The sequence below is a fragment of the Myotis yumanensis genome, unplaced genomic scaffold (assembly GCF_028538775.1).
Source record: "Myotis yumanensis isolate MYYU_CA2020_CCGP unplaced genomic scaffold, mMyoYum1.0.hap1 SCAF_1, whole genome shotgun sequence".
Lineage (NCBI taxonomy): Eukaryota > Metazoa > Chordata > Mammalia > Chiroptera > Vespertilionidae > Myotis > Myotis yumanensis.
In genome coordinates, this window is record NW_027223752.1 from 84,244,421 (window position 1) to 84,271,110 (window position 26,690).

General features: G+C 50.7%; 2 protein-coding genes and 1 pseudogene across 2 annotated transcripts; all 3 read right to left on the reverse strand.

Moving 5' to 3' along the window:
• Positions 1–2,590: 2,590 nt before the first annotated feature.
• LOC139004134 (granzyme H-like) lies at positions 2,591–5,312 on the reverse strand. The gene is made up of 5 exons (XM_070406892.1): positions 5,254–5,312; positions 4,197–4,355; positions 3,524–3,652; positions 3,091–3,370; positions 2,591–2,752 (listed from the first exon to the last, which is right to left on the reverse strand). Exons 1-5 carry the CDS (start codon positions 5,310–5,312, stop codon positions 2,591–2,593), a joined length of 789 nt encoding a protein of 262 aa, XP_070262993.1.
• A 1,336-nt stretch (positions 5,313–6,648) lies between these two features.
• LOC139004141 (mast cell protease 1A-like) lies at positions 6,649–9,932 on the reverse strand. Its single transcript, XM_070406904.1, has 5 exons — positions 9,777–9,932; positions 8,595–8,742; positions 7,966–8,101; positions 7,528–7,782; positions 6,649–6,890 (listed from the first exon to the last, which is right to left on the reverse strand). The coding sequence occupies exons 1-5, from the start codon at positions 9,835–9,837 to the stop codon at positions 6,720–6,722; spliced, it is 771 nt and encodes a 256-aa protein (XP_070263005.1). The 5' UTR covers positions 9,838–9,932; the 3' UTR covers positions 6,649–6,719.
• A 6,519-nt stretch (positions 9,933–16,451) lies between these two features.
• LOC139008372 (rhombotin-2 pseudogene) lies at positions 16,452–20,900 on the reverse strand (annotated as a pseudogene).
• Between the last annotated feature and the right edge of the window lie 5,790 nt (positions 20,901–26,690).

Here is a 26,690-nt window from a genome sequence, read left to right on the forward strand (position 1 = left end):
TAGTGCCTGTAGAGCATGGAAAATCCTTCCTCCCATGCTCCTTGGTCCTCTCCCTTCTTTTGAACAAACTCAGAGCGATTGCTGGTTTGTACTATTCAGCAATAGTACAAATAGGACTGAAAAATTACCAGAGAGAACTTGAGATCAAACCAGCCTGAGGGGACAAGGATGCCACCAACTCTGAGATCAACTGGATCCTCAGCTTCTTTACAAAGCTTGGAGATAAGGGTGAAGATTGAGGATAGATTTTAAGACACTGAGTTAAGCCTGTAATGCTATGAACTTCCCTCCCAGGATTGCTTTCGGTGTGTCCCAAAGATTTTGGATTGTTGTGTTTTCATTGTCATTTGTTTCCAGGATGTTTTTTCATTTCTTATTTGATGTCTCTGGTAAACCAATCATTGTTTAATAGTATGCTATTCAGCCTCCAAGTGTTTGAATTTTTGTGATTGTTTTTACTGTAGTTGATTTCTAATTTTATGCCACTGTAATCTGAGAAGATGCTTGATATGATTTAAATCCTCTTGAATTTGAAGAGACTTTGCCTGTGTCCCAGTGTCTATCTTTGAAAATGTCCCATGTGCACTTGAGAAGCATGTATATTCTGTAGTTTTGGGGTGGAATGTTCTAAAGGTGTCGATTAAGTCCAGCTGATCTAGTGAGTCATTTAGGATTGATGTTTCTTTGCTAATTTTTTGTCTAGAGGATTTATCCAGTGACGTTAATGGGGTATTAAAGTCCCTTACTATGATTGTGTTGCTGTCAATCTCTCCCCTGATATCTTCCAGAAGTTTTTTTTTTTTTTAAATGTATTTGGGTGCTCCTGCATTAGGTGCATAAATGTTTACCAGAGTTATATCCTCTTGTTGTATGAATCCCTTTAGAATTATGAAGTGGCCTTTCTTGTCTCTTGTTATGGTCTTCACTTTGAGGTCTATTTTGTCAGATATAAGTATTGCTACCCCAGCGTTTTTTCTATTTCCATTAACCTGATAGATATTTTTCCATCCCTTCAGTTTCAGTCTGTGTGAGTCCCTTGTTCTGAGGTGAGTCTCCTGTAGACAGCATATATATGGGTCATGTTTTCTTATGCATTTAGTCACTCAATTTCTTTTGATTGGAGCACTTAATCCATTTACATTTGATGTTATTATTGATAGATATTTGTTTGTAGCCCTTTCTGGACTTTATGCCTGTATTCTTTCCTCCCTTTCTATTTCTTCTTTTTACAGCATTCCCTTTAGCATTTCTTGCATTGCTGGCTTGGTAGGGATAAACTCTCTTAGGTTTTTTGTTTTGTTTTGTTTTGTTTTTTTGTTTTTTTGTCTGCGAATCTCCTGATTTCCCTTTCAATTTTGATTGATAGTCTTGCTGGATAGAGTATTCTTGGATTCAGACCTTTGCTTTGCAGCACTTTCCTTCCATTACCTTGTAGCTTGATGTGTTTCTGTTGAGAAATCATTTGATAATCTGATGGGGGATCTTTTGTAGGTATCTCTCTCTCTCTCTCTCTCTCTCTCTCACAGCCTTTAAGATTCTATCTTTGTTGTTAACATTTGCCATTGTAATTATGACATGTCTTGGTGTGGGTCTTTTGGGATTCATCTTACTTGGCACTCTCTGTACTTGTGTAACTTTTTTCTTCCCCATATCAGGGAAGTTTTCTGTCATTATTTCTTCAAATAGATTTTCTAATCCTTGCTGCTCTTCTTGTCCTTCTGGTAGCCCTATTATATGTATGTGTTGTGTTGTGCCAAAGCTCCCTTGCCTTTCGATACAGAGACAGACAGACAGTCACACACACACACACAATGGGAGGTGGAGAGAGGCTGGCTGAGGCCGAGATGAAAGAGCACCCTCAAGGTCAGTGTTGGCTGCCGGTGGGTGGGCTGCCAGGACACCAGAGGCTGCACTGGGCTCTGAGCTCAAGACAGGGCTGTGCCAGGCACTCGAGCTGGGCCTGGGAGGAATGAAAATCTTCGTGAGCTTCTCTGATTGGTGGGGAGAGGGCTGCATGGGGTGAGCTATACATTTCCATGATCTTCCCACGAATTTATCTTTGGGTGGAGAAGTGGTCCCTTACCCGAGAGCTTCTTACAGGACCCTCCACCCAATTTCCGGATTCTTTTACGCTGCATATTGGCATTGGGGCTGCGTGGGGTAGGGTGTAAGTGTGGCTTGAAGTAGGAGGGCAATGTGGATGAGTTTAGGGGGTCCCCTAGAAGAGGGTCACTTTTGGGGGGCAGATGTCTCTCCTTTTCCTGATGGAGCTGACATTAGGCCTCGCAGGGGATTTGGCACTGGGAGGCGTATTGGGAAGGTGTGGGTAGCAAGGCAGCATGAATTTCATTCTAGACGTGGAAGGTGCGTTCCATGAAGGGAAGCTCCAACAGACAGGAGTTATGAACAGATGATTGCCACACACACAGCAGGTAACTAACACATGTTTTGGTGAACACAGGAGGAATCAGTGACTTCCACTCTAGAGATGCAAGTTTATTAGGAGACTGGCAGCCTCCCGTCAACCCCTCTGCACAGAGCAGTTCTGGGCTGCACCCTAGAGGAGACAAATAGATCAGTTCCTGGTGCCTCAGTCTGGTCTCTGCAGTTGAAAACGTCTCATTGTTCTTTCTATCCAGGGCAGAAAGCTGGAGATCTTCATTTCAATATGAGGAGTTTTCCCATATTTGTTCCCAAAGGAGACAATGCCCTGGGCCATGTGAACACACATGAGGGGACCCCCAGAGTCGCCCTGTGGGCAGAGAGAGAAGACATTGAGTTGGGTCTTCCCCTGGCCCGCCCTCCTCGTTGCCCTGGGGTGTGTGGTCCCTGTTAGGAGCTGCATGGGAGATCAGGGTCAGGGCAGGCCTTGTCTACTCCCTAGGTCTGGGGTTTTCCATTTGACTCTGATGGTCTTTTTCCCCCTCTAGGAAGCCTTTGCCCACCAGTGGCTGTGGGACAGCCTCTCTGCTCCCCGGAGAGACAGGACCAGAGATTGGACATAGGGATATGGCTAGTTTCCACGGCGCCAGGTTGCCTGCAAGCTTGGTTGTGCCCAGGGCTGGGCATGGACAATGCTGGAGATCTCACCTTAAAAGTAGACTGGTTCATTTCTGGGTCCCCCACACAGATCTCTGTGGTTCCGTTGTAACCGCGTCTGTAGCAAGAGATGCACTGCTCATCCTGTTGGATTTCCAGCTCTACCTCATGCAGAGTGTCTGTGCTGGTGCTCAGGTCGAGTCGCCCCCCGCCGGCCACTCTGCACACCATCCCTGGCTTCACCTGTTCTCCCCTCTTGGGCAGCCTGAGGAGGCTCATGGCGGCAGTCAGCATGGCCTTCCTCTGCAGCTGAAGGTAGAGGACAGGAGTTCTCACTGAGCAAGGGCCCAGGGACTCCAGGACAGTCATAGCCCTGGGACAAGGAAAGGGGTCACACTGGGAGGAATGACAGGAAAGAGGTCACAGGAGATGAGAAACCCCAGGCTTAAGGTGTGCAAGAGCCAGTGGAGCAATGAGCCCCAACTGCAGCAACACGATGTCATTGACTTTGGGATGATAGTTTGGGTGGCTGATGGCTGTTTTCATCGGGATGACCTCCTGGGTCCTCTCATGCTTGCTGATGTTGTGGGCGCCCAAGATGACTGTGATGGACCTCCACAGAGACAGCCAGGGACGTGGAGGCACAGCAGATACAGCCCAGAGGCCAGGAAGAAAAGAGGACAGCTGGGGGCAGTGCAGGATTGGAGTGGGGAGGAATTCTAGGGGCTGGGGCTGTGCACTGAGCATGCCTATGCCCTGTGCTTGTTGGCACACGCTAGGTATCATTTCCTGGAGCAGTTCTTGGGTGCTCAGTCACACCCTGAGCTTGCCTTTCTCTAAGCAAAACTGTGAATTTCTGGCCCAGTGGGAACTAGTCATATCCCTATGTCCAATCTCTGGTCCTATCTCTCCGGGGAGCGAAGAAGTTGCCCCACAGCCACTGGTTGGCAAAGGGGCACAACCTTGGCCATCTTCCTAAGCCCCTTTGATCAGTCCCTCCAGTCTTCAAGAGGCCACTTATATCGACCTGTCCCTCTCTCCCCAAAGCTGACCTGTGCTCTGAAGTGCTCCTCTGTGCCCCTAGGTCTGCAGCCCCTGAGAAGAGGGTTCCCTGTGAGGTGCCTGCAGAAGGGTGGGGCCCAGGCTGAGCTCCTCACCTTCCCCAGCAGTGAGCTGCTGTCAGCACAAAGTCCTCACGCACAAGGAAACCCCCACATCTTTTTCTGTCTGAAATCCTGATCCGAAGAAATGCCATGTAGGGACGAGAGTGAGGCTTGACCTCATGACCCCCGATGATTTTCACTGCAAGAAAAATTCTACTGTGCCTGCTGTGCCCATGGAGCCAGAGGCTGGAGAGAGGGACACTGGGAAGGACAGGGGCAGGTGGGGAGGCAGATAGTGATGTCTGCAGTCATCACCCATAACCAATAAGACATCCTGCAAGTTCTTTGGGCAACATTCCTTGCTTACTAAGTGACTTGACCCTGAGACTGAGATACTCTCTCTGACAAAGAGAAGAGCAGTCCTGATCCCTTCATTCCTGTTGCAGCCATGCATGTGGGCAATGGGATTTGTGTCTGCAACAAGCAGTTTAGTGCCTGTAGAGCATGGAAAATTCTTACCCTCAGGATCCCTGGTTCTCTCTCCCTTTTTGTTCCCAGACTCATGGAGCTCCTGCTGGTTTGTACTGTTCAGAACATTGGGACTAAAAAATTACCTGAGAGAACTAGAGACTAATCCAGCCTCAGGGGACCAGGATGCCACCAACTCTGGGACCAACTGGATCCCCAGCTCCTTTACAAAGCTTGGAGAAGGGGGTAGAGATTGAGGATAGAATTTAAGACATTGAGTTAGAATGTTATGGCCCTTGCTTTGATTACGGAAGCCTGTCCCCTTTGCCAAGATGCGATTTCCTGTGGAATTATTTCTCATTTTGAGCATCCAACCTTCTTCCAGATGCCTTTGCAAAAGAGCCCACTTTCCAGATGGGAAGGGACAGGAGAGCACCCATGGGCCCTCCTCAGGAGCAGCCCTCTGCCCTGCCATCCCTGCTGCTGTCACTCAGCATTAGTCTTGCTGGTCTTTGAGGGAGGTAATATCTAGAGTTGGAAAAGCACCTGGGGATGGTCCAGGGCCAGACGTGTCTGAGTGTAGCATGTGAGCAGGGCTGTGCCAGTACCAAATGGCATTGGGCTTCTGCTGGGGGTCAGTCACTCAGCTGCCTGCGCCTTGGGAGCCAGAAGAAAGGCCAGCAGGAGCAGAAGTGGCTGCATCTCCTCAGGAAGCTGCCCAGGTCAGAGCTGCTGGTGCTTCCTCCTGGTCTTCTGAGCCCAGGGTTCTCTGGCCTTTATCACCCATGGCCCTCTCTGAGTGTGTCACACCGCGGTGTTGTCAAGGTCTTGGGCAATGTGGGTTCATGTGAAGGAGGGAGAGGAAATTACATTCAGATAAAAGTCAACACTGTCAGTTTCACTTGTGTTCAGGTGTCAGAACCTGTATTATTCCCAATTCCTGGCACGTGGTAGGTGCACAATCAGCATTTGTTCACTGATTGATGGAAAAACTGTGCTTTCCAGTCCTCCTGCAGAGAGCAGCCCTTTCTAACTCAAAAGGTAGGTAGAGCCCATGGTGGCCAGCACACAGCCTGAGCCTTGAGGCCAGCAGTGAGGAACAGGCTGCAGGGGACTAAGGCTCCTGAGTGACCAGGAGTCAGTGGACTCTGAGAACATGGTGGGGACACTGGACTAGATGTGAGGGTGGAGCTGGCTCTGCCCAGTGAGAGATGGGGCCAGGTGTTCTGCAGACACCCTGTTGCCCTGTCCTCCAGGGCCCTGCATGGGGTCAACACATGGGGTAACCCTCTGCTAGGGCATAAGCTGGGTGGCAGCTCAGTGACCAGGCCCTGCTGGAACCTGGGCACTCTGGGTGTCCTCGGTGGGAGGGATATGTAGAAGTGGGAGCTCAGACCAGTGTGGTCTGTGGGGCGCAGGGTTGGTGGACTCTGAGGATGCTCAGTGGTCAGCAGGGATGAGAAGGAGGGGCAGCCAGGAGACTGGAGGCCAAGCTAGGCCCTGAGCTCAGAGGAGGGCAGAAAAGGGCAGGGAGAGAAATTCAGCCCAGGAGGGAGTGAGGAGCTTCTCAGGACTTCCCTCCCTCCTCCACCCCTGTCTCTCCTCACCAGCCCCCAGACCCCAAACCTGCCACCCCCTGGTTGCTGGAGAACAATGTCCTGCTCAGGAAGGCCCTCCTCTCCCCTGTGCGGTGGGGCCTCCTGAGCTGCAGCCCAGGCTGTGCCTGCTTGGCGCCCAGCACCCACGTGCTAGTCCTTTCCTCTCAGCATGTAACACAGAGGAGGAAGTAAGAGCTTCACACTGAGCCAGGGGCCTGAGAGATTCATGTTTTCTCCTAACGGTGCTCCTCTCTGTCCTGGCAGAAGGCCTGGCCCTGAAAGTGCAGGTGTGGCCAAGAAGGATCTGGGAATATCTTTGCACGAGGTTTGGGGGTGGTGGGGGAAGGGGAAGAGGAGGAAGTAGAACAGAGAAGAATTGTGCTATTGGTCTTCTGAGCACAGAGCTAGGGCCTGTGAATGAGGGTCAAAGAATAAGCAAATCATCTGAGAGTCATTTATTTGGTTGCTGGCACCACCTCCCTCCCCGCAGTGTGGTCCTGGATTAGCTCCATTATTGAAGATAGTCTGGGTCATGCAGTTGGAGGCTTTCCATGGTTTCCTTTATCCAGGGAAGGAAACTGGCAACTTTGGTGTAGACCTCAGGGGGTGTCCCATCTTCAGGTCCATTAGAGACAATTCCTTGGATCTTATTTTCACACAGGAGAGGCCCCCCGGAGTCCCCCTGTGGACAGAGAGAGGGGAGGACTGAGTAACTTCTCCTGGCCCTGCCCTTGACCCCTCACCCCAAGCCCCTCTCGGAGAAGGCTGCCTTGCATGGTTTCCCCCTTGGAGATAAGCAGGCAGGCAGGTCCCTGTGGTCCCCTCAGCCTGGACATTGTCACTTCTTCACTTCACCTCAGTTGGCAGCTCCCTCTGCTCCCCCAAGTCCCTGTTCCTCTGGCTATGAAGGTGCTGCAGGACTGTGGCTGCAGCCTACAGTGTAAGGACCGGAGAGCCGGCAGGTGGGGCTGACACTTGGCATGGAGAAGGAGCCCATTAACCAAGGAGGAGCCGCTTACCTTGGAAGCCACCAGGTATAACTACTGCACACCCAGGGAATAGTTATCTAACTGCTCTGTCCCAGCTTGGGCTAGTATTACAGATTCACCATCTGGAGAAGCACCATGTTTAGAGTGACCATAGGCTTTTGTAGCCTCTCAAAGGGCCTATTCCTCTCAGCTCTGGTGGCTCTCCTCTTTTCTTCTTGGGGAGAAAGATCATAGCCTAGAGGGTGAAGGATTCCCCTCTTTCCTCAGGTCCCAGTCTGTACCCAAACGTCCTTCTTCCCATAGCCAAGCTAAGCAGATGTTCAGTATCACCTCAAAGGAAGACTTCTTTTTTGAGTCCCCCACACAGAGTTGAATGGTCCTGTTGTAATCGTCGAAGACTTTTTCACACTCTGAATCATTTTGCAGGGTCAGCTGTACCTCCTGCAGAGTCTTTGAGCCAGGGCCCTTCAGTGTGACCTGGCCCCAGCCGGCCACAGTGCACTTCTCTCCTGGCCTCGGCAGGTCCTTGCCCCTGGGCAGTCGGTGGGGCTTCACAGCGTCAGTTCGCTTGATGTTTCTCACCAGCTGGTGGGGAAGAGGCAAGGGAGCCCAGGTCAGCCAGTGCCTCTGGGCTTGGAAACCATGATGGGACCCCTGAGTTACTGGGACTGGTCAGGTGACTGGAGTGGGAGGAAAGGAAGCGACAGGTCAGTCAGAAGAGAAACAATGAGATCTCAGAACTGCAAGAGCAGCAGGAGGTTTCCTCACCTGCAGTAACATGATGTCATTGGAGAGTGTACTGCCATCATAGTCTGGGTGTGGGAAGGCTCTTTTCACTGGGATCTTCTGCTGGGTCTTCTCCCGCTTTTCGATGTTGTGGGCACCCAGGGTGACTGTGATTGAGCTGCACAGAGAACAGAGTGGTTGAGTTTGCCGGTGAGGGAGAGAGATATATCCTAGAGATTATGAATGGTAGGTGATAGCTGGTGCAGGGCATAGGGGCCAGGGACTTGGTGATTCTGCTTCTCAATGACACTGAGGTCAGGGAGCTGGGAGCTCTCTGTTGCCCCCAGGAAATGTCATGAAATTACTTGCATTTGCATTTTGACCCTAATGCATGTGTTCATAGTCCACCGCTGCTTTTTTTGGACAGTGTGGTTGTTCTCTTCTCAATTGTGTTCCTTGCTGTCACCTCTGACCCTCTGAGCCAAAAGCTTACCTGTCCTATTGCTCAGGCTCTCATTGCCCGGTCATGTTCTCTGATGGCTCCTCTGATGAGGTCTCATGGGCTTGAGTTACCAGGAGCCTGGGGAGCTGCCCTGGGCTGCAGCTCCTGGGATGAAGGGCAGGGTCCCTGTAGGGGTCTCAGGAGGTGTAGCCTGGTTGCGTTCCCTTACCGTCCATTGCAGTGAGCAGCTGTCAGAACAAAGTTGTCACCCACAAGGACACCGCCACACCTGAACATTTCCTCCTCATCTCGAATGCGAAGGAAGGCCATGTAGGGTCTGGAGTGGGGCTTGGCTTCATGTCCCCCGATGATCTCCCCTGAAGGAAAATTCTGTTGTACTTTTGTGGTGTCCCCCACTCCTTCGCCCCGCAGAGTGCACCAGGCAGGCATTGGCTTGATGACTCATATGGCTGGCCACTTGGGAGCCTAAGGTGGCATAGAGCTGGGAGTAGGTAGTGAGGGGCCTCCACTTTCTCATCTGGAAAAGGGAACAGCAACAGGCTGGGACTGTGACTTTGCCTGCCACATAGTTGGTGAGAATATAGGTCTCAGGAACAGGGAAGGCCTGGAGGCTCCTGAAAATTCCTCTCCTGACTTCGCTTGGTGTTGGGTGAGCTTTTGAGGCCCCTGTGGTGCTGTGACATCCAGGCAGTGTGCTTTGCAGTGTCCAGGACTTAAGTTTAGGGATCTAGATGCTGACATGTGGGGAGATACCAGGTAAGTGTTTGTGGCTGCTTGGAGGGATGGCTTCCAATGGGCCTCTGGAGTTGGGTTGGTAAGGCCAGTGCTGTGGGATTCTGGAAAGCAGAGAAGTTTGGGGCTGCCAACCTCACTGGCTCATCCTTTAAGGAGAGGACCTCATAAAGGCCTGGGAAGAAAAGCAGAGCTGGCGAAAGGGACTGAGGGGCCTTGAGATGGAGCAGAGGAAACAGCAGTCTTCTGGGGACAGTGACCCCACCAACTGTGGGGTCTGCTGAGCTCTGGGCTTCTCTCCTAAGCAGACCCTGAGGACAGCACCTGTCTCATCACAGACATGGAGGCCAGGACTGCTCTGCCCTCTGCAGTTTCCCAGCCTCTGCCATGCACTTCTAGGAAGTTCCACTCTCCACCTGGCACAGGTAGGGCCTGGGGAGGGCATTGTGCCCCCCCAGCTTTTCTTGAGAATAGGCTTCTGTCCTGTCATTTCTGTGTGTAGCTCATCCAGCATAATGTGTGTGGGTCTGAGATGGGATGGGAGCTGGGGTTCAGAGCATTCCTGGTGGAGAGCTGGATCAGGGATGTGCAGAAGGGCCAGGAGGTCTGTGCCCACTGTGGATGGGTTGGGCCTGTGAGGGTGGGGATGGTCACTCACCTGCCTCTGCCGAGGGGAGCAGGAAAAAGGCCAGCAGGAGCACGAGCAGGGGTGGCTGCATCTTCCCAGGAAGGCTGCTCAGGTCGGAGCCCCTGGTGATTCTCTGTGCTTTGTTTTCACGCCCAGAAGAGGATGGAGGTGTATGTGGCCTTGTGATCTGAGTCCCCCTCTGGTTTTATAGTGCTTCATCCCAGAAGGCTTTCTATGAAGCATCCCCACCCCCAGCCTCCTGCCTGATGATGGTCTCTGTGTGGTTGTGTGAGAAGTATGCAGTAACCACATCAGTACCCACAGCTGATGACTCAGAGCAGACACCTGAGCAGACTCCAGCCCCAAACAAGAACCCAAGCATACAAGGTGGGGCCTGTGGCATGCGGTATTGATCAGCGGAGGTACTGGAGCCCCAAACCTGAGTCCCTAGTGCTAGAATTACCAGTTCCTGATCTCCATGCAACTAAGCTCATCAGGGTAATTTCTTTCCACATGTGTTTAGGTCCTTCTCTGTCCAATGGCCAAACATAGCGGAGATGTGTCTCCTTCCTTTAAAGCAGCGAATTTCAACGTTTTTCATCTCATGGCACATGAACTAATTACTAAAATCCTGAGGCACACTAAATACATATTTTTTCCAGAGCTCACAAAAAAGAGTTATATTTTTGATTGATTTAAGAGAAGTAATTAAATAACCTTTTTGCTCCAAAGGGATTTAAAAAATATACCAGGTGCCTTTCCCTGTATATAAGAATTTCTGGTACCAAAAATTAACTAATCACACACAACTATATTAGCAATGTGACCAATAAAATGCAACTTTATTATATGACCCATATGTTTATAGGGCAAGGCAGGGCATTCACACCGGATAACTATTGTATTGACTGTTGTCATTTTTTAAAATATATATTTTTTATTGATTTAAGAGAGGAAGGAAAAGGAAGAGAGAAATGAAACATCAATGATGAGAGAGAATCATTGATCAGCTGCCACTTGCAGGCCCCACACTAGGGATTCAGCTTGCAACCTGGGCATGTGCCCTGACCAGGAATTGAGCCATGACCTCCTGGTTCATAGGTCAACACTCAACCACTGAGCCATGCCAGCTAGGCTGTTGGCATCTTTTTATTTGATGACTTAAGGGAAAATAGGTTAGTGACCCTGACTAAATAGCCTGGTATTGCATGTTTTAAAAGTTCTTGTGGGACTGTGGTTGAAAATCACTGCTTTAGAAAGAGCTGAGCATCTGATGGGGGAGACAGAAACATCAGGAAGCAGAGTACTGAGTGGAAAGTGCTATGGTAGAGTGATGCAAAGGGAGGAACCGAACATCACCACCATCTACTAAATAGACAGAGCAACCCATTCATCATCACAGTTTCCTCCCAAGGGGTTTTATTAACAAACTAGAGGCCCAGTGCACAAAAATTTGTGCACTAGGAGGGGGTCACTCAGCCTGGCCTGCACCCATTTGCAGTCCAGGACCCCTTGGGGTATGTCCACCTGTCGACTTAGGCCCACTCCCCGGGGGATCAGGGCTAAGCTTGCAGTCAGACATCCTTCTGGCAGCCAGGGAGCCCTCGGGGGATGTTCGACTAAAGGCTTAGGTCCCCAAGGGATCAGGCTTAAACCGTTAGTTGGACTTTTCTTAGTGCTGCCATGGAGGTGGGAGAGACTCCTGCCACCACCACTGCGAGGGCCAGCCATCAGCCAGCTTGGCTGAGTGGCACTCCCCATATGGAAGTGCACTGACCGCCAGGGGGCAGCTCCTGCATTGAGCGTCTGCCCCCTGGTGGCCAGTGCGCATCATAGCAACCAGTAAATCTGCCATTCAGTCAATGTGCATATTAGCCTTTATTATTATTACTAGAGGCCCGGTGCACAAAAATTTGTGCACTCTGGGGAAAGCAGTCTGGGACCCCTTGGGAGATAATGACCTGCTGGCTTAGGTCTGCTCCTGGGTGGCAGAGGGCAGGCCCAATCCCTAGGTGCAGCCCCTGGTCGGGCTCAGAGCAGGGCTGATTGGGGAGTTGGGGTGCCGCCCCCTGTCATGCACAGAGCAGGGCAGATGGGGAGGTTGCGATGCCACCCCTAATCACACTCAGGGTAGGGCCGATTGGGGGGTTGGGACACCACCCCCTGTCACACTCAAGGCAGGATTGCTAGGGAGGTTGCGGCGCCACACCCTGTCATGCACAGAGCAGGGCTGATCAGGGGGTTGGGGTGCTGCCCTCTGTCATGCACAGAGCAGGGCCCATCAGGTGGGTTGGGGCTCTGTACCCTGTCATGCACAGAGCAGGGTCGATCAGGGGCTTGGGGAGCTCCCCCCTGTCATGCACAGAGCAGGGCCCATCAGGGGGTTGGGAAGCTCCCCCCTGTCACGTACAGAGCAGGTCCGATCAGGGGGGTGAGGAGCTCCACCATGTCACTCACAGAGTAGGGCCAATAGGGGAGTTGGGGCACCACCCCCTGTCACAAAGAGAGCAGGGCAGATAAGGGGGTTGGGGTGCCGCCACTGTCACACTCAGGGTAGGGCCAATGGGGAGGTTATGGCTCTACCCTGTCACACACAGAGCAGAGCCTGTGGGGGGGAGGTGGGGGCGCCGCACCCTGTCACACACAGAGCCGCAGGGCGATCAGGGGGTTGGGGAGCTCCCCCCTATCAGGCACAGAGCAGGACTGATCAGGGGGTTGGGGTGCCTTCCCTTGTCACGAACAGAGCAGGGCGGATAGGGAGGTTGTGGCCCCGCCCCCTGTCACACACAGAGCCGCAAGGTGATCAGGGGGTTTGGTCACTGTCCCCTATCACATTGATCCTGGTGTCGGGAGGCATATTACCCTTTTACTATATAGGACAGAGGCCTGATGCACTGGTGGGGGCCAGCTGGTTTGCCCTGAAGGGTGTCCTGGATCAGGGTGGGGGTCCCACTTGGGTGCCTGGCCAGCCTGGATGAGGAGATGATGGCTGTTTGTCACTGGTCACACCCCCTTGAGGGTGGGGGTCCCCACTGGGGTCCCTGGCCAGTCTGGGTGAGGGGCTGAGGGCCATTTTCAGGCTGGCGGGTGACTGAAGCTCCTAACCTCTCCTTTTTTCTTTCTTTTTTTATTCTGTGCCAGCTTTAGCTCTGAGGCTTGGCCCCAGCTCTGAGGCCTCAGCTGCTGAAAGTAGGTTTCTGGCCTTTGTTTACCTTCTGTATTTGAAACAATGTTGAAGTCCTGCTGGCTGAAGCTCGGCTGACTAAAGCAGGTTTCTGGGGTTTTGTTTAGCTTCTATATTTGTAATAATGTTTCTTAGAGTTGCAGCTCAGAGGCCGGCAGCAGCAGGGGGGGAACCTGGCTTCCTCCGTCACTGGAGCAAGCAAGCCTCCCTGTTCGAGTCAGCTGCCTGGCTGCCAGGCGCCATCTTGGTTGGCAGTTAATTTGCATATCTCACTGATTAGCCAATGGGAAGGGTAGCAGAGGTACAACTAATTACCATGTTTCTTATTTATTAGATAGGACTAGAGCACCAGTGCACAAAAATTTGTCCACTTGGGGAGGTTAAGGGGGGGGGGTCCCTCAGCCCGGCCTGTGCCCTATCGCAGTCTGGGAACCCTCGGGAGGTAACGACCTGCTGGCTTAGGCCTGCTCCCAGGTGGCAGAGGGCAGGCCCAATCCCAAGGTGCAGCCCCTGGTTGGGCTCAGAGCAGGGTCGATTGGGGAGTTGGGGCGCTGCCCCTTGTCATGCACAGAGCAGGGCGGATCGGGAGGTTGCGATGCCACCCCTAGTCACACTCAGGGTAGGGCCGATTGGAGGGTTGGGGCACCGCCCCCTGTCACACTCAAGGCAGGGTCGATAGGAGGTTGCAGCGCCACCCCCTGTCACGCACAGAGCAGGGCCAATCAGGGGGTTGGAGTGCTGCTCCCTGTCATGCAGAGAGCAGGGCCCATCAAGGGTGTTGGGGCTCCATACCCTGTCACGCACAGAGCAGGGCCAATCAGGGGGTTGAGGAGCTCCCCCCTGTCACTCACAGAGTAGGGTCAATAGGAGAGTTGGGGCACCGCCCCCTGTCACACACAGAGCAGGGCTGATCAGGGGGTTGTGGCTCCTCGACTGTCACACTCAGGGCAGGGCCGATGGGGAGGTTATGGCTCTACCCTGTCACACACAGAGCAGGGCCCGTGGGGCAGGGGGGTTGGGGCGCCTCACCCTGTCACACACAGAGCAGCAGGGAGATCAGGGGGTTGGGGAGCTCCCCCCATCAGGCACAGAGCAGGGCTGATCAGGAGGTTGGGGTGCCTTCCCCTGTCACGAACAGAGCAGGGCGGATAGGGAGGTGTGGCCCCGCCCCCTGTTACACGCAGAGCCGCTGGGCGATCAGGGGGTTTTGGCGCTGCCACCTGCCACTCCGATCTTGGTGCCGTGAGGCCTCCTGGCTCCGCTGATCCCGGTGCTGGGAGGCATATTACCCTTTTACTATATAGGATTGAGGCCTGGTGCATGGGTGGGGCCTGGTTGGTTTTCCCTGAAGGGTGTCCTGGTTCAGGGTGCGGGTCCCCACTGGGGTGCCTGGCCAGCCTGGGTGAGGGGCTGAGGGCAGTTTTCAGGCTGGTTGGTGACTGAAGCTCCCAACCTCTCTGTTTTTTTTATTCTGGGCCAGCTTTAGCTCTGAGGCTGGCTCCAGCTCTGAGGACTTGGATGCTGAAATCAGGTTTCTGGCCTTTGTTTACCTTCTGTATTTGAAACAATGTTGCGGTCCTGCTGGCTGAAGCCTGGCTGACTAAAGCAGGTTTCTGGGGTTTGGTTTAGCTTCTATATTCTTTACAATGTTGCTTAGAGTGCAGCTCAGAGGCCAGCAGCAGCAGGCGGGGAAGCTTGGCTTCCTCTGTCACTGAAGCAAGCAAGCCTCCCTGTTCGCATCAGCTACCTGGCTGCTGGCCACCATCTTGGCTGGCAGTTAATTTGCATATCTCCCTGTTTAGCCAATGGGAAGTGTAGCAGAGGTACGGCTAATTACCATGTTTCTCTTTTATTAGATAGGATTATTATATAGGATGTCCCTATTTCCTCCCTTTTGCCCCCTCTACCCAGCTCTTGCCCCCCACTGCTCTCTGGCCATCACTATACTGTTGTCTGTGTCCTTGGTTTGTGCATATATTGTCTTTGGCTAATCCCTTCTTTAAATTCACTTCTTTAAATTTTTATTTTCGGATAAGTGCTTATAACTGCAGTATTATATATTTTCTATTATATCATTTAGAATTAAGATATTTTTTAATTGAACCCTTGTAAATTTTAGCACAATTTAATAAATTATGCTAGAAGGAATTAGGAGATTTTTCATGTAATGCAGATACATTTCAATTAATATTTTATTAAATTTTTAATGTTTTAATTTGAAATAATCTCATACATGTAAAAAAAAACCTATAAAATACTACAGCATATTATATGTACCCTTCACCCAATTTCTTAGGTGTTAATAATTTAAACATAACCATTATACAACTAACAAAATTTGGAATATATTTTTCTTATAATCTCTTTAATGTTACTTAATCCATTTACTTTGTTTTTGTTCATCTTCACCCAAGGATATTTTTCCATTGAATTTTAGAGAGAGTGAAGTGAAAGGGAGAAACACATTGATCGGTTGCCTCCTGCACATGCTCTGATAGGGACTGGGGATCAAGTTAGCAACTTACGTACATGCCCTTGACTGGAATCGAACCTGGGACCCTTCAGTCCATGGGCTAATGCTCTATCCACTGAGCAAAACAGGCTGCAGCTTAATTCATTTACTTTTAATCTACATGTGTCTTTATATTTAAAGTGGGTTTTGTTTTTGATTCACCCTCATAAGCTGTCTTTTAAATGGTGCATTTATGCCACTGACTTTCAGAGTGATTACTACCGGCTTCTGGGGCTTCTGGGGTAGGCAGGCTTCTTTTTAATTTTTTTAAATTTTTTTTTTTAACTTAACTACACACAACAAATACTTTGATAGAATCTAAAATACCAAAATAGCTGAGCAACCTTTTTTTTAAGATTTACATTTGTACAGAAACAATCTGTGGAACACCTCACCTCAAAACTAAGGTATCTAAAAACAGGAATTCATCAGTGTCGCTTTAAATAAGTGTGTGATTATGAGTTGCAGTTCCCATTTTCAACTGAAATGTGTCTCTCTGCTGCTTCCCTTCGGTCCAAAGCTTAAGGCCTTGGGAAAGTGGCTGAGGGAAAAAGGGTGGCTGCTCTCCTATCCTTCTCATGTGTGGAGGACAGTGATTGGAAAAGGGTTGTCATGGAAGCCAGGAAGTAAAGAAATCAATTGCACATCTCTAGTTGCCAAGGGTCAAAGTCATAGCACGTCTTTCCACAACTCCCTATCTGTAGATGTAAAGTTCCGTTATAATGGCCCAAATGCTGTCCCCTCCCCGCACGCTCCTCGCCTTCACTAATCATGTCAGTTATTATGGGTAGGCTGTGGCTATGGTCCATACGTCCTCCCTAAAGGCCGGTCATTTTGTCACATTTAGGTATCATTTTTTGCATTATGTCACTTAGATGCTGTGTCTTGTGCCCAGTTAGGATCTACCACCCGCTAAGAAATGCGTCACCCCATCCTCGAATCCCCAAAGTGCCTAAGAGTGAAGACCCCTTGGAGACAGTGACTTTGGTGGAGCACCTCCCAGAGATGCCTAGATCGTGCCATTGATCTTAGTCCACTTGTAGATGTCCTGCTCGCACACTATGTTGGAGTTGATGAGCAGGTATCTGTCGTCCACGCAGAAATGCTTCTGGCAGGTGGCACATTTAAAACACTCCAGGTGATACACCTTGTCTTTCACCCACATCGTCATCTCATAGGCATGGATCAGCTTGTCACAGGAGGCACAGAGACCATCTTGACCAAAAAGCCTGAGATAGTCCCTCTGGCAGAGTTTATGGCCCAGCTTGTAGTAGAGGCGCCGGCCCACCTCACCTAGCCCGCACCCGCAGAGGTCACAGCTGAGACAATCCTCGTGCCAGTACTGGTCGATGGCCTTCAGAAAGTAGTGGTCCCCAATGTTCTGTGGCAGCCTCCACATGTCAGCAGGGACGGGGGGATCTGCAGCACCTCATCCACGGGCTCCTCAGACGGGTCCGGGCTCTTCCTCTCTATGGCCGAGGTGGTGGGGCACTCCCTTTGTGGCTCAGTGCTGGGCTGCAGCCAGGACTCGGACCCCCTTGGGTGCTCGGGCGCCGCCACTCCTGCGCCTCTTCTGGCCGGGGCGCTCCGGTGATGAACTTGCCCCTCCGAGCTCAAGGACAGTCACTGCGCTCCCTGCCTCTCCACCAGTTCCTTCAAGTCCAGGATGGAAAATAGCTTCTTTTCAGAACTGTTGTTCCACAGATGATGTAATTTGGTGGCTTCTCCAATCAGATCGAGGCTGTCACTCCTCTGCCTCCTCAGCTAATTGCCCTTCTTCACACGTGTTGCTAGTTCCTGTTGCCTATGCCACCTTCTTTCCCTGACCGGACAATCACAGGTCCTGGTGGACAGGAAGGCTTAGGGCTGATGGGGCCTTCCCACTTCTGCTCAAGGCCAGTTGCTGTTTGTTGAGTGTGTTGCAAACCCATGGTTGGGGGAGCTGGGCCCCCTGCGGCCCTGCTGTCTATCTGATGTGTGGAGTCTTCGCTCCTGCACTGAGCTCTCAGACCACATGCGCTCTATGTGGAATCTCCAGATTTCCAGGGGAGGTCCTCTGTGCTGTGCCAGATGGCAAGGCTGGGTGGCCCCAATCCTGCTCAGACCCTCAGGCTCTGGCTCAGAACGTCGCAGGCCAGCTTCTGGGGCTTCTGGGGCTTGCCCTGCCTTGACACCCAGGAGCCGCTGATTGGGTGGTCCCAGGAGGCAAGATGGGGCCGGCTTCTGGGGCTTCTGGGATGGGGCTGCCTTGCTGCCCAGGACCCACCAATTGGGTCTGGCGGCCAGGTGGGGCCAGGCCTGCCTTGGATGGCAGCACGTTGGCGGCTCGCACTGTCCCGCCCTGCCTGCAGTATGCAAATTAGCTGCCATCTTTCTTGACAGTTAATTTGCATATCATGCTGATTAGCCAATGGGAGGCGTAGCAAAGGTATGGTCAATTACCATGTTTGTCTATTATTAGATAGGATGCTCCATATGTCTTGTCAACATTTTTAACAAAAGTACTGTCCTTGACATGTAGTGGCCTAGAGTAAGGAATCATTGTGGCCCTTGTAGTTGAACCACTGATTGGCTTAGCCTAGGCCATCCTTACTTTGAGTTGGCTGAGTTCAGTCCCACCCAAACCACATGAACTAGGAGTGGAAAGGGCTGTTTCCTCAATGGAAGTTCAGGTTACTAAATTGTAGATATCGATTAAAGTGAGAAAGCGTACTTGTCAACCAAAGATCAGTAATTGTCCTTTCAGTGTCCTCTGTGCTCTGTGCAGAGCCACACTTCTGCTAGAGCAGGCTTGGCACATAATAGGCTCACACTTACTAAGCAAATTATGCTGATGATCTCATTACACAGTGAAGGACTGTTGCTTCTAAACAGCCTTGGCTCAATTCTGTTCAAAGTTCAACTAAGCTTCTCTGAGTGGTTAGAGTCTGATAATTTAAATGTCCACCTTTACGTTTTCTGTTTTTTACAATTTTTCTATGAGGAATATTATGTATCAAAATACATAATTTCAGTGTAAACCTCTTCGTTGTCATAGCACATACACTCCAAGCCTGTCCTTGTTTAAGTCAGTCTGCCTCGTAGTAGACATTTACAAAATAAAGAACCTTTCTGATGACAGTGGTAAATATCCTCATTAAGAAAAGTTGGCCTTGCGTCCTGCAGCTTTGGCAGCAGCCTCTGGTCATGTCTTTGTTTCTTCTTTTGTCCAGCTCCAGTTTTGGCATTTTTCTGCTGAGACTGAATCTTCTGCTTCTACTGTCTCAGACCTTAGTTGATACACCTGCAACTGCTTTTCTAAAAAACTGTTAATCAGCAAAAATAAAGGGGCTACAGGATCCCTCATTTTATGCTGTGACTTTTTGGGCTTCATGCAAAGACAGTTCTGTGTAGATGTACAGTTGACTCTAATTTGAAAATATGAAAATCAGTCCATTCTTGTCATAAATCTTTTTTTACAATTATAATTATATTAGAGGCCTGGTGCACAAAAGTTTGTGCACTCGGGGGGGGGGGGGGGGGAAAGGGGGTCCCTCAGCCTGGCCTGTGCCCTCTCGCAGTCTAGGACCCCTCAGGAGATAACGACCTGCTGGCTTAGGCCTGCTCCCGGGTGGCAGAGGGCAGGCCTAATCCCTAGGTGCAGCCCCTGGTCGGGCTCAAAGCAGGGCTGATTGGGGAGTTGGGGCGCCGCCCCCTGTCATCCACAGAGCATGGTGGATTGGGAGGTTGCGATGCCACCCTCAGTCACACTCAGGGTAGGGCCGATTGGGGGGTTGGGGCACCGCCCCCTGTCACACTGAAGGCAGGGTCGATGGGGAGGTTGCGGCGCCACCCCCTGTGACGCACAGAGCAAGGCCAATCAGGGAGTTAGGGCACCGCCCCCTGTCACACACACAGCAGGGCAGATCAGGGGGTTGGGGCACCACCCTCTATCACCCACAGAGCAGGGCCGATCAGGGTGTTGGGCGCCGCCACTGTCACACTCAGGGCAGGGCCGATGGGGAGGTTATGGCTCTACCCCATCACACACAGAGTAGGGCCCCTGTGTGTGTGTGTGTGTGGGGGGGTTTGGGGCACTGCCCTCTATCACCCACAGAGCAGGGCCGATCAGGCGGTTAGGGTGCCACCACTCTCACACTCAGGGCAGGGCCGATGAGGAGGTTATGGCTCTGCCCTGTCACACACAGAGCAGGGCCTGTGGCCGATGGGGAGGTTATGGCTCACCCTGTCACACAAGGGCGATCAGGGGGTTTGGGCGCTGCCCCCTGTCATGCTGATCCGGTGCCAGGAGGCCTCGAGGCTCCGCTGATCCCGGTGCTGGGAGACATATTACCCTTTTACTATATAAGATAGAGGCCTGGGGGTGGGCTGGTTTGCTCTGAAGGGTGTCCTGGATCAGGGTGGGGGTCCCCACTGGGGTGCCTGGCCAGCCTGGATGAGGGGATGATGGCTGTTTGCAGCTAGTAACACACCCTTCAGGGTTGGGGTCCCCACTGAGGTGCCTGGCCAGTCTGGGTGAGGGGATGAGGGCTGTTTTCAGGTTGGCAGTTGACTGAAGCTCCCAACCGCTCCTTTTTTTCTTTTTTATTCTGGGCCAGCTTTAGCTCTGGCTCTAGCTCTGAGGCTTCCGCTGCTGAAACCAGGTATCTGGTTTGTTTCAGTTCTATAATCGAAACCATGTATAACTCCAGCTCTGAGATCTGCCGCCTGAAAGCTGGTTTCTGGGGTTTTGTTTAGCTTCTATATTTGTTACAAAGTTTCTTAGAGTTGCAGCTCAGAGGCTGGCAAGTCAGGTGGGGAACATTGGAGTCTGCAGTCACTGGAGCAAGCAAGCCTCATGTTCGCTTCCAGCTGCCTGGCTGCCGGCCGCCATCTTGGCTGACAGTTAATTTGCATAAGGATATGCTGATTAGCCAATGGGAAGGGTAGCGGTCGTATGCTAATTACTATGTTTCTCTTTTATTAGTGTAGATTGATGTTCATATTGTATAAAATGACTCATTTAATAAAGCGACACTTTAATTAAAGGAAAGGAAAATTTGGAAAGTAGAAAAGAAAAATGTCACCAATTTGCCCAAACCTGCAACACAATCCTACATAATAAAGAACTAATATGCTAATGGTCCTGACACCCTCATGCCATAACAACTCATCAGCAGGAGGCTGCGTGCCCCTGGGTAGCGGGGCAGAGCCACCGCATTGCCTCGGGGATGGGGCGGAAGTGGGGAGGTTCCTGGAGGAGGCAGAACCATCCTGTGGCGGGGAGGGCGGGGTGAGAGCCCATAGTGCTCCACTCACCAGTCCTTCACCACCCACCGCTTGCACTCAGCATGCCCGCCACCCACCTGCCAGGGGAAGGAGTGCAGTGCACACTGCCAGGAAGTGGCGCTTGAAACTACAACAGGCGGGAGACTTCCACGCTCTCCTCCAGGGCCATGATGGGCTGGAGCCTCCGCATTGCTCCAGAGATGGGGCGGATGTGAAGAGGCACCCTGAGGAGGTGGGATCAGCCCGAGGCAACTCGTGGGACCAAGGGGCTTGAAGCAGCCAGAGAAGGTTGGAAGGGTCGGGGATGGGACCAGGTGCACTCAAGCTCTGGGTGGAGAGATTAGGGTGACAAGGTGGAGCAGTGGGCAGCTGGGTGGGGCACACAGATGTGCGGGCCATTTGATTTCATGTGCTGGGTCACTTGTGTTACCATAAGAAGTGCATTTTAAGTACTTGGGATCATGCTATATATACAATGTTATATATATTTTATATACAATATTGCTTTTTAAATCTTCACTTAACACTCTGATGTAAGAATTTTCCTGTGTTCTTAAAAATCTTATTCAATGAGACTGTAGTCTCTGTTCCTAGTTATTAAAACTTATAACATGCAGTTAAGTTTTGAAATTAATGAAAAATTTTAAAAACAATTTAATCACAGAGAAAACGATTAAAATGATCTGATTTCAGATTGTTCATTGATAATCATCTTTACTGTATTGAGGTATGAACTAACATATTTTGCTCTCATGTATATTGGCATTTTTAAAAAATAAAAAGGATTATATTAAATATAAGATTATGTTATAACATTTATTAAATATTGGGGTGAAATTCACATAACATAACATTAATTATTTTAAAGTGTACAATTCAGTGGCATTTAGTGTATTCAAAATGTTGTGCAATCACCTCCTCTCTTTAATTTCAAAGCTTTCTCATGACCCCAGAAGAACATTTCATCACACACATTAAGTTGTGTTTACCCACAAATTAATTGGTACTTAATCACTTTCCATTCTCCCTCTCCCAACCCTTTCCATTCTTCCTCTCCCAATACCCAACCCTGGCTTTTGGCAACTACTAGTCTCATTCCTGTCTCTGATGGATTTGCATATCCTATCAAATAAAAGAGAAACATGGTAATTAGCTGTACCTCCGCTACCCTTCCCATTGGCCACTCAGTGAGATATGCAAATTAACTGCCAACCAAGATGGCGGCCGGCAGCCATGCACTGAAGTGAACAGGAGGCTTGCTTGCTTCAGTGATGGAGGAAGCCAGGTTCCCTGCCTGCTGCTGCCGGCCTCTGAGCTGCAACCCTAAGCAACTATGTTACAAATATAGAAGCTTAAAAAAACCAGATACCTGCTTCAGTCAGCCGGGCTTCAGCCAGCAGGACTGCAACATTGTTTCAAATACAGAAGGTAAACAAAGGCCAGAAACCTGCTTTCAGCAGCCGAGGCCTCAGAGCTGGAGCCAAGCCTCAGAGCTAAAGCTGGCCCAGAATTAAAAAAAAAGAAAAAAAGGAGAGGTTAGGAGCTTCAGTCACCCACCAGCCTGAAAACGGCCCTCAGCCCCTCACCCAGACTGGCCAGGCACCCCAGTGGGGACCCCCACCCTGAAAGGAGTGTGACCAGATGCAAACAGCCATCATCCTCTCCCCCAGGCTGGCCAGGCACCCAGTGGGGACCCCACCCTGATCCAGGACACCCTTCAGGGCAAACCAGCAGGCCCCCATGCATGCACCAGGCTTCTATCCTATATAGTAAAAGGGTTATATGCCTCCCAGCACCAGGATCAGCGGAGCAGCGAGGCCTCCCGGCACCGGGATCAGCATGACAGGGAGCAGCGACCAAGCCCCCTGATCGCCCTGCAGCTCTGTGTGTGACAGGGGGTGGGGCCACAACCTCCCTATCTGCCCTGCTCTGTTCGTGACAGGGGAAGGCACCCCAACCCCCTGATCAGTCCTGCTCTGTGCCTGATAGGGGGGAGCTCCCCAACCCCCTGATCGCCCTGTGGCTCTGTGTGTGACCGGGTGCAGCGTCCCCAACCCCTCCTCCCACGGGCCCTGTTCTGTGTGTGACAGGGTAGAGCCATAACCTCCCCATTGGCCCTACCCTGAGTATGACAGTGGCGGCGCCCCAACCCCCTGATCGGCCCTGCTCTGTTTGTGACAGGGGGCAGTGCACCAACTCCCCTATTGGCCCTACTCTGTGAGTGATAGAGGGTAGGTCTCCAACCCCCTAATGGGCCCTGCTCTGTGCATGATAGGGGGCAGCGCCCCAACCCCCTGATCGGCCCTGCTCTGTGCATGACAGGGGGTGGCACCGCAACCTCCCTATTGACCCTGCCTTGAGTGTGACAGGGGGCGGTGTCCCAACCCCCCAATCGGCCCTACCCTGAGTGTGACTAGGAGTGGCATCGCAACCTCCTGATCCGCCCTGCTCTGTGCATGACAGGGGGTGGCACCGCAACCTCCCTATTGACCCTGCCTTGAGTGTGACAGGGGGCGGTGTCCCAACCCCCCAATCGGCCCTACCCTGAGTGTGACTAGGAGTGGCATCGCAACCTCCCGATCTGCCCTGCTCTGTGCATGACAGGAGGCGGCGCCCCAACTCCCCAATGGGCCCTACTCTGAGCCCGACCAGGGGCTGCACCTAGGGATTAGGCCTGCCCTCTGCCACCCGGGAGCAGGCCTAAGCCAGCAGGTCATTATCTCCCGCAGGGTCCCAGACTGGGAAAGGGCACAGGCCGGGCTGAGGGACCGCCTTTCCCCCCCGAGTGCACAAATTTTTGTGCACCGGGCCTCTAGTCTATATATTTAACGAGCCAGGGGCCATTGCAATGGAACAGATGACCGAACAGGCTGAGTGGGGCGACCAGGCTGGCAGGGGGGTTAGTGAGGGACAACCAAACAACTGAGCAGCAGGCTGCATGGGGTGACCATGCTGGCAGCAGGTTAGTGAGGGACGACCAAAAGACTGAACAGCAGGCTGTTTGGGGCAACCAGGCCAGCAGGGGGGGTTAGTGAGGGTCAACCAAATGACTGAACACCAGGCTGCGTGGGGCAACCAGGCCGTCAAATTAGTGAGGGACAACCAAACAATTAAACAGCAGGTTGCGTGGGGCGACCAGGCTGGCAGGGAGTTCAGTTGGTAGCATCCAGGCTGGCAGGGGGGTCAGTGAGGGACAACCAGGCCAGCAGAGGGGAGCAGTGGGGGCAAGTTAGCCGGCAGGAGGGGCAGTGATGGGCAACCAGGCAAGCAGGGGCGGCAGTGAGGGGCGACCAGGCCAGCAGAGGGGAGCAGTGGGGGGCAACCAGGCCAGCAGGGGCGGCAGTGGGGGCAACCAGTATGGCAGGCAGAGGCAGTTAGGGGTGATCAGGCTGGCAGGGGGGCCAGTAGGGGAAATCAGGCAGGCAGGCAGGTGAGCAGTTGGGAGCCAGCAGTCCCAGATTGTGAGATTGTGGGATGTCCCACTGCCGGTTTAGGCCTGATTGGACATCCCCTGAGGGGTCCCAGATAGGAGAGGTGCAGGCTGGACGGAGGGCCCCTACCCCTGTGCATAAATTTTGTGCACTGGGCCTCTAGTTCTGTATATTTCATATGAAAGAAATCATGGAATATGTGAACTGTTGTGTTTGGCTTCTTTTGCTAAGCATAATGATTTTGAAGTTCATCCAAATTGTAGCACATATCAATATTTTATGCAGCAAAATACTATCCTGTGTGTGTGTGTGTGTGTGTGTGTGGTGCCTGTCTTAATTTATCTCTTTATCTTAAATAGACATTTGGGTTGTTTCCACGTTTTGGCTATAGTGACTAATGCTGTTATAAATATTTGTGTAAAAGCTTCATTGTTGAGGATATGTTTTCATTACTCTTGGCTATATACCTAGAGATGGAATTATTGGGTCTTACGGTAATCCTAAGTTTCAGTTTTTGAGGAATCACTAAACTGTTTGTTGTACCATATTACATTCCCACCAGCAACGTACAAATACTTCCATTTATTTACATCTCGCCAATACAGTTATTATTATTGTTATTTATATTATTTATTATAGTCATCTTAGTGGGTATGGAATAGTATCTCATTTTTGGTTTACATATTATTAATAACTAATGAGGTTTAACATCATTCCCTGTGTTTGCTGGGCATTTGTGTATCTTCTTTGGGGAAATGTTGACCTTTCTCACCATCCTCATTCCTGTGTCCCTCAATATTTTCATTGGGTTTTCAAGAGTTCGATCTTGAACACAGCCACTCTGACATGCTATGCCCATTAGGCTGAAACTGAAAAGGCGAGAGTTCAGGGAAACCTTTCTTCTAACTTTAATGTCTAGTCAAATGGCCAAGGCCATGTCGGAAAGTTCTCCAAAATCCAGAATTAGAAATATGAATTAACAGGGGAAAGCTTACTGAGGTGGCAGACAGGTACCTTCCTAGGAAAGAACTCAACCTGGGGAAAGCCTCACTGGAGAGACTAAGTTACTTTCAAGACGTGATCAAAGTTGAATCAAACTAAGATATGCTAAAATTAGTCTGGACTTGTGATTTTAAGAATTTGTGTCTTAGCATAAATTAATAATAAGCTTATATCTGGAAAATAAGATGAGTAATCAGATAAAATAAGATATGATTAGTAAAAATGAACAACTGAGAAAATAATATATAACATCTTAATGCTGGCTAATATTTATTGATCTCTGACTGTAGAGTCTCTCTTAACCCTTTGAGTTAGTTATTAATATTTCATCCATGTCACAAGCGAGAAATCTAAGACCCTGCGAAGGTAGGGGGCTTGCTCTATATCACTCAGCTCATAAGAGGGGAGGGGAAACAGTGTTTAGAATGCAGGGGTGTGGTTCCATACCCTGTGATCTTATCCACAGCTCTACAAACATCATCATGTATTATATTGTTCCAGGAATCTGCAGGAAAATTAAAGGGATGTTGAAAAATAAATGTTTCTGTCTCTATATCTAATGTGGGACTCTTGTTCTCTTAGAAGAGGAAGGTATCTCAGTGGCTACCATATTGTGATGGAAAAGTTCATTTGGATCATGTATTCCCTTTGCTCTTATCTTTTATCCCCTGATGTTCTTTCCCAACATGCAGCAGAATGTCATGCCTGGCCCATGTTGGGCAATCAATCCCCTTGGGCCTTAGCCTCCCACCAAATCATATCTAGTGCTTATTCCAAGTGGACAGGGGCATTCGTTGTAGGCAATGACAATGGCACAATGAAATGACACTCACACATGGCATTTGAGGCTGCTGCTATAAGCCAATTTCCCTGAGCCTGATCATTCTCAGGTTATGCCTGTAATTAGAACCTACAGGTATAATGGACCAGAACTTGGCTGATCTGATCTGTCCATGAGACTCCACTGTGTTGTTAAGAAGAGATTCCTCCCTCAGGTAGGGTTAGCTCTACATTCCTATTAGGAGGGTGGAGTGACATTCAGAATTTTTGGAGTGTTTACATGACATCAAAAACAGTTACAAGGGAGATAATCTGTCAGTGAAAGAGAACCTGGGCTATGTGTTGGAGTGGAGAAGATTGTGCTTCCATCTGGCCCCTGTAGTAGTAAGGATGGGGAGAGAGGGCAGGGATGAGGAGAGAAAAAGGTCTATAGGACAGACGCACATCTATGAGATTTCCAGAGTTTTGGCACCCACTAGAACACTTTAATTTTTTATATGGCCCAGGCAGCAACAAAGTGCAATGTTGGGGATACTTCAGTAAAACTCTGGAGTGTATTTATTGAGTGGAGAGAGGACTATAATGAAAGGGGGAGGAGAAGTGAGCTTGGGTGAAGACAGTGTGCTCATCCTCACCAAACTGGTATTAGTATAACAATAGAGACCCCCAAATCAATTGGTGTTGACTGTGCTTCTTGGTAGGTGACAGTTGAAATGGAGCCGTGTTTTGAGTTGTGATGTTGCCTCAGAGGTGACCTTGAATCAACA

Excerpts from the sequence above, each read along its gene's own strand:
- LOC139004141 (XM_070406904.1), bottom strand. The coding sequence starts at position 9,837 with ATGCAGCCACCCCTGCTCGTGCTCCTGCTGGCCTTTTTCCTGCTCCCC. Across the intron at positions 8,102-8,594 it reads GCTGCTCACTGCAATGGACG|CTCAATCACAGTCACCCTGG; the intron begins GTAAGGGAACGC and ends TTCTCTGTGCAG. Across the intron at positions 7,783-7,965 it reads ATGACATCATGTTACTGCAG|CTGGTGAGAAACATCAAGCG; the intron begins GTGAGGAAACCT and ends CTTCCCCACCAG.
- LOC139004134 (XM_070406892.1), bottom strand. The coding sequence starts at position 5,312 with ATGCAGCCACTTCTGCTCCTGCTGGCCTTTCTTCTGGCTCCCAAGGCG. Across the intron at positions 4,356-5,253 it reads CCCAAGGCGCAGGCAGCTGA|AATTTTTCTTGCAGTGAAAA; the intron begins GTGACTGACCCC and ends CAGGCACAGTAG. Across the intron at positions 3,371-3,523 it reads AATGACATCGTGTTGCTGCA|AACTCCTGTCCTCTACCTTC; the intron begins GTTGGGGCTCAT and ends TTGCTCAGTGAG.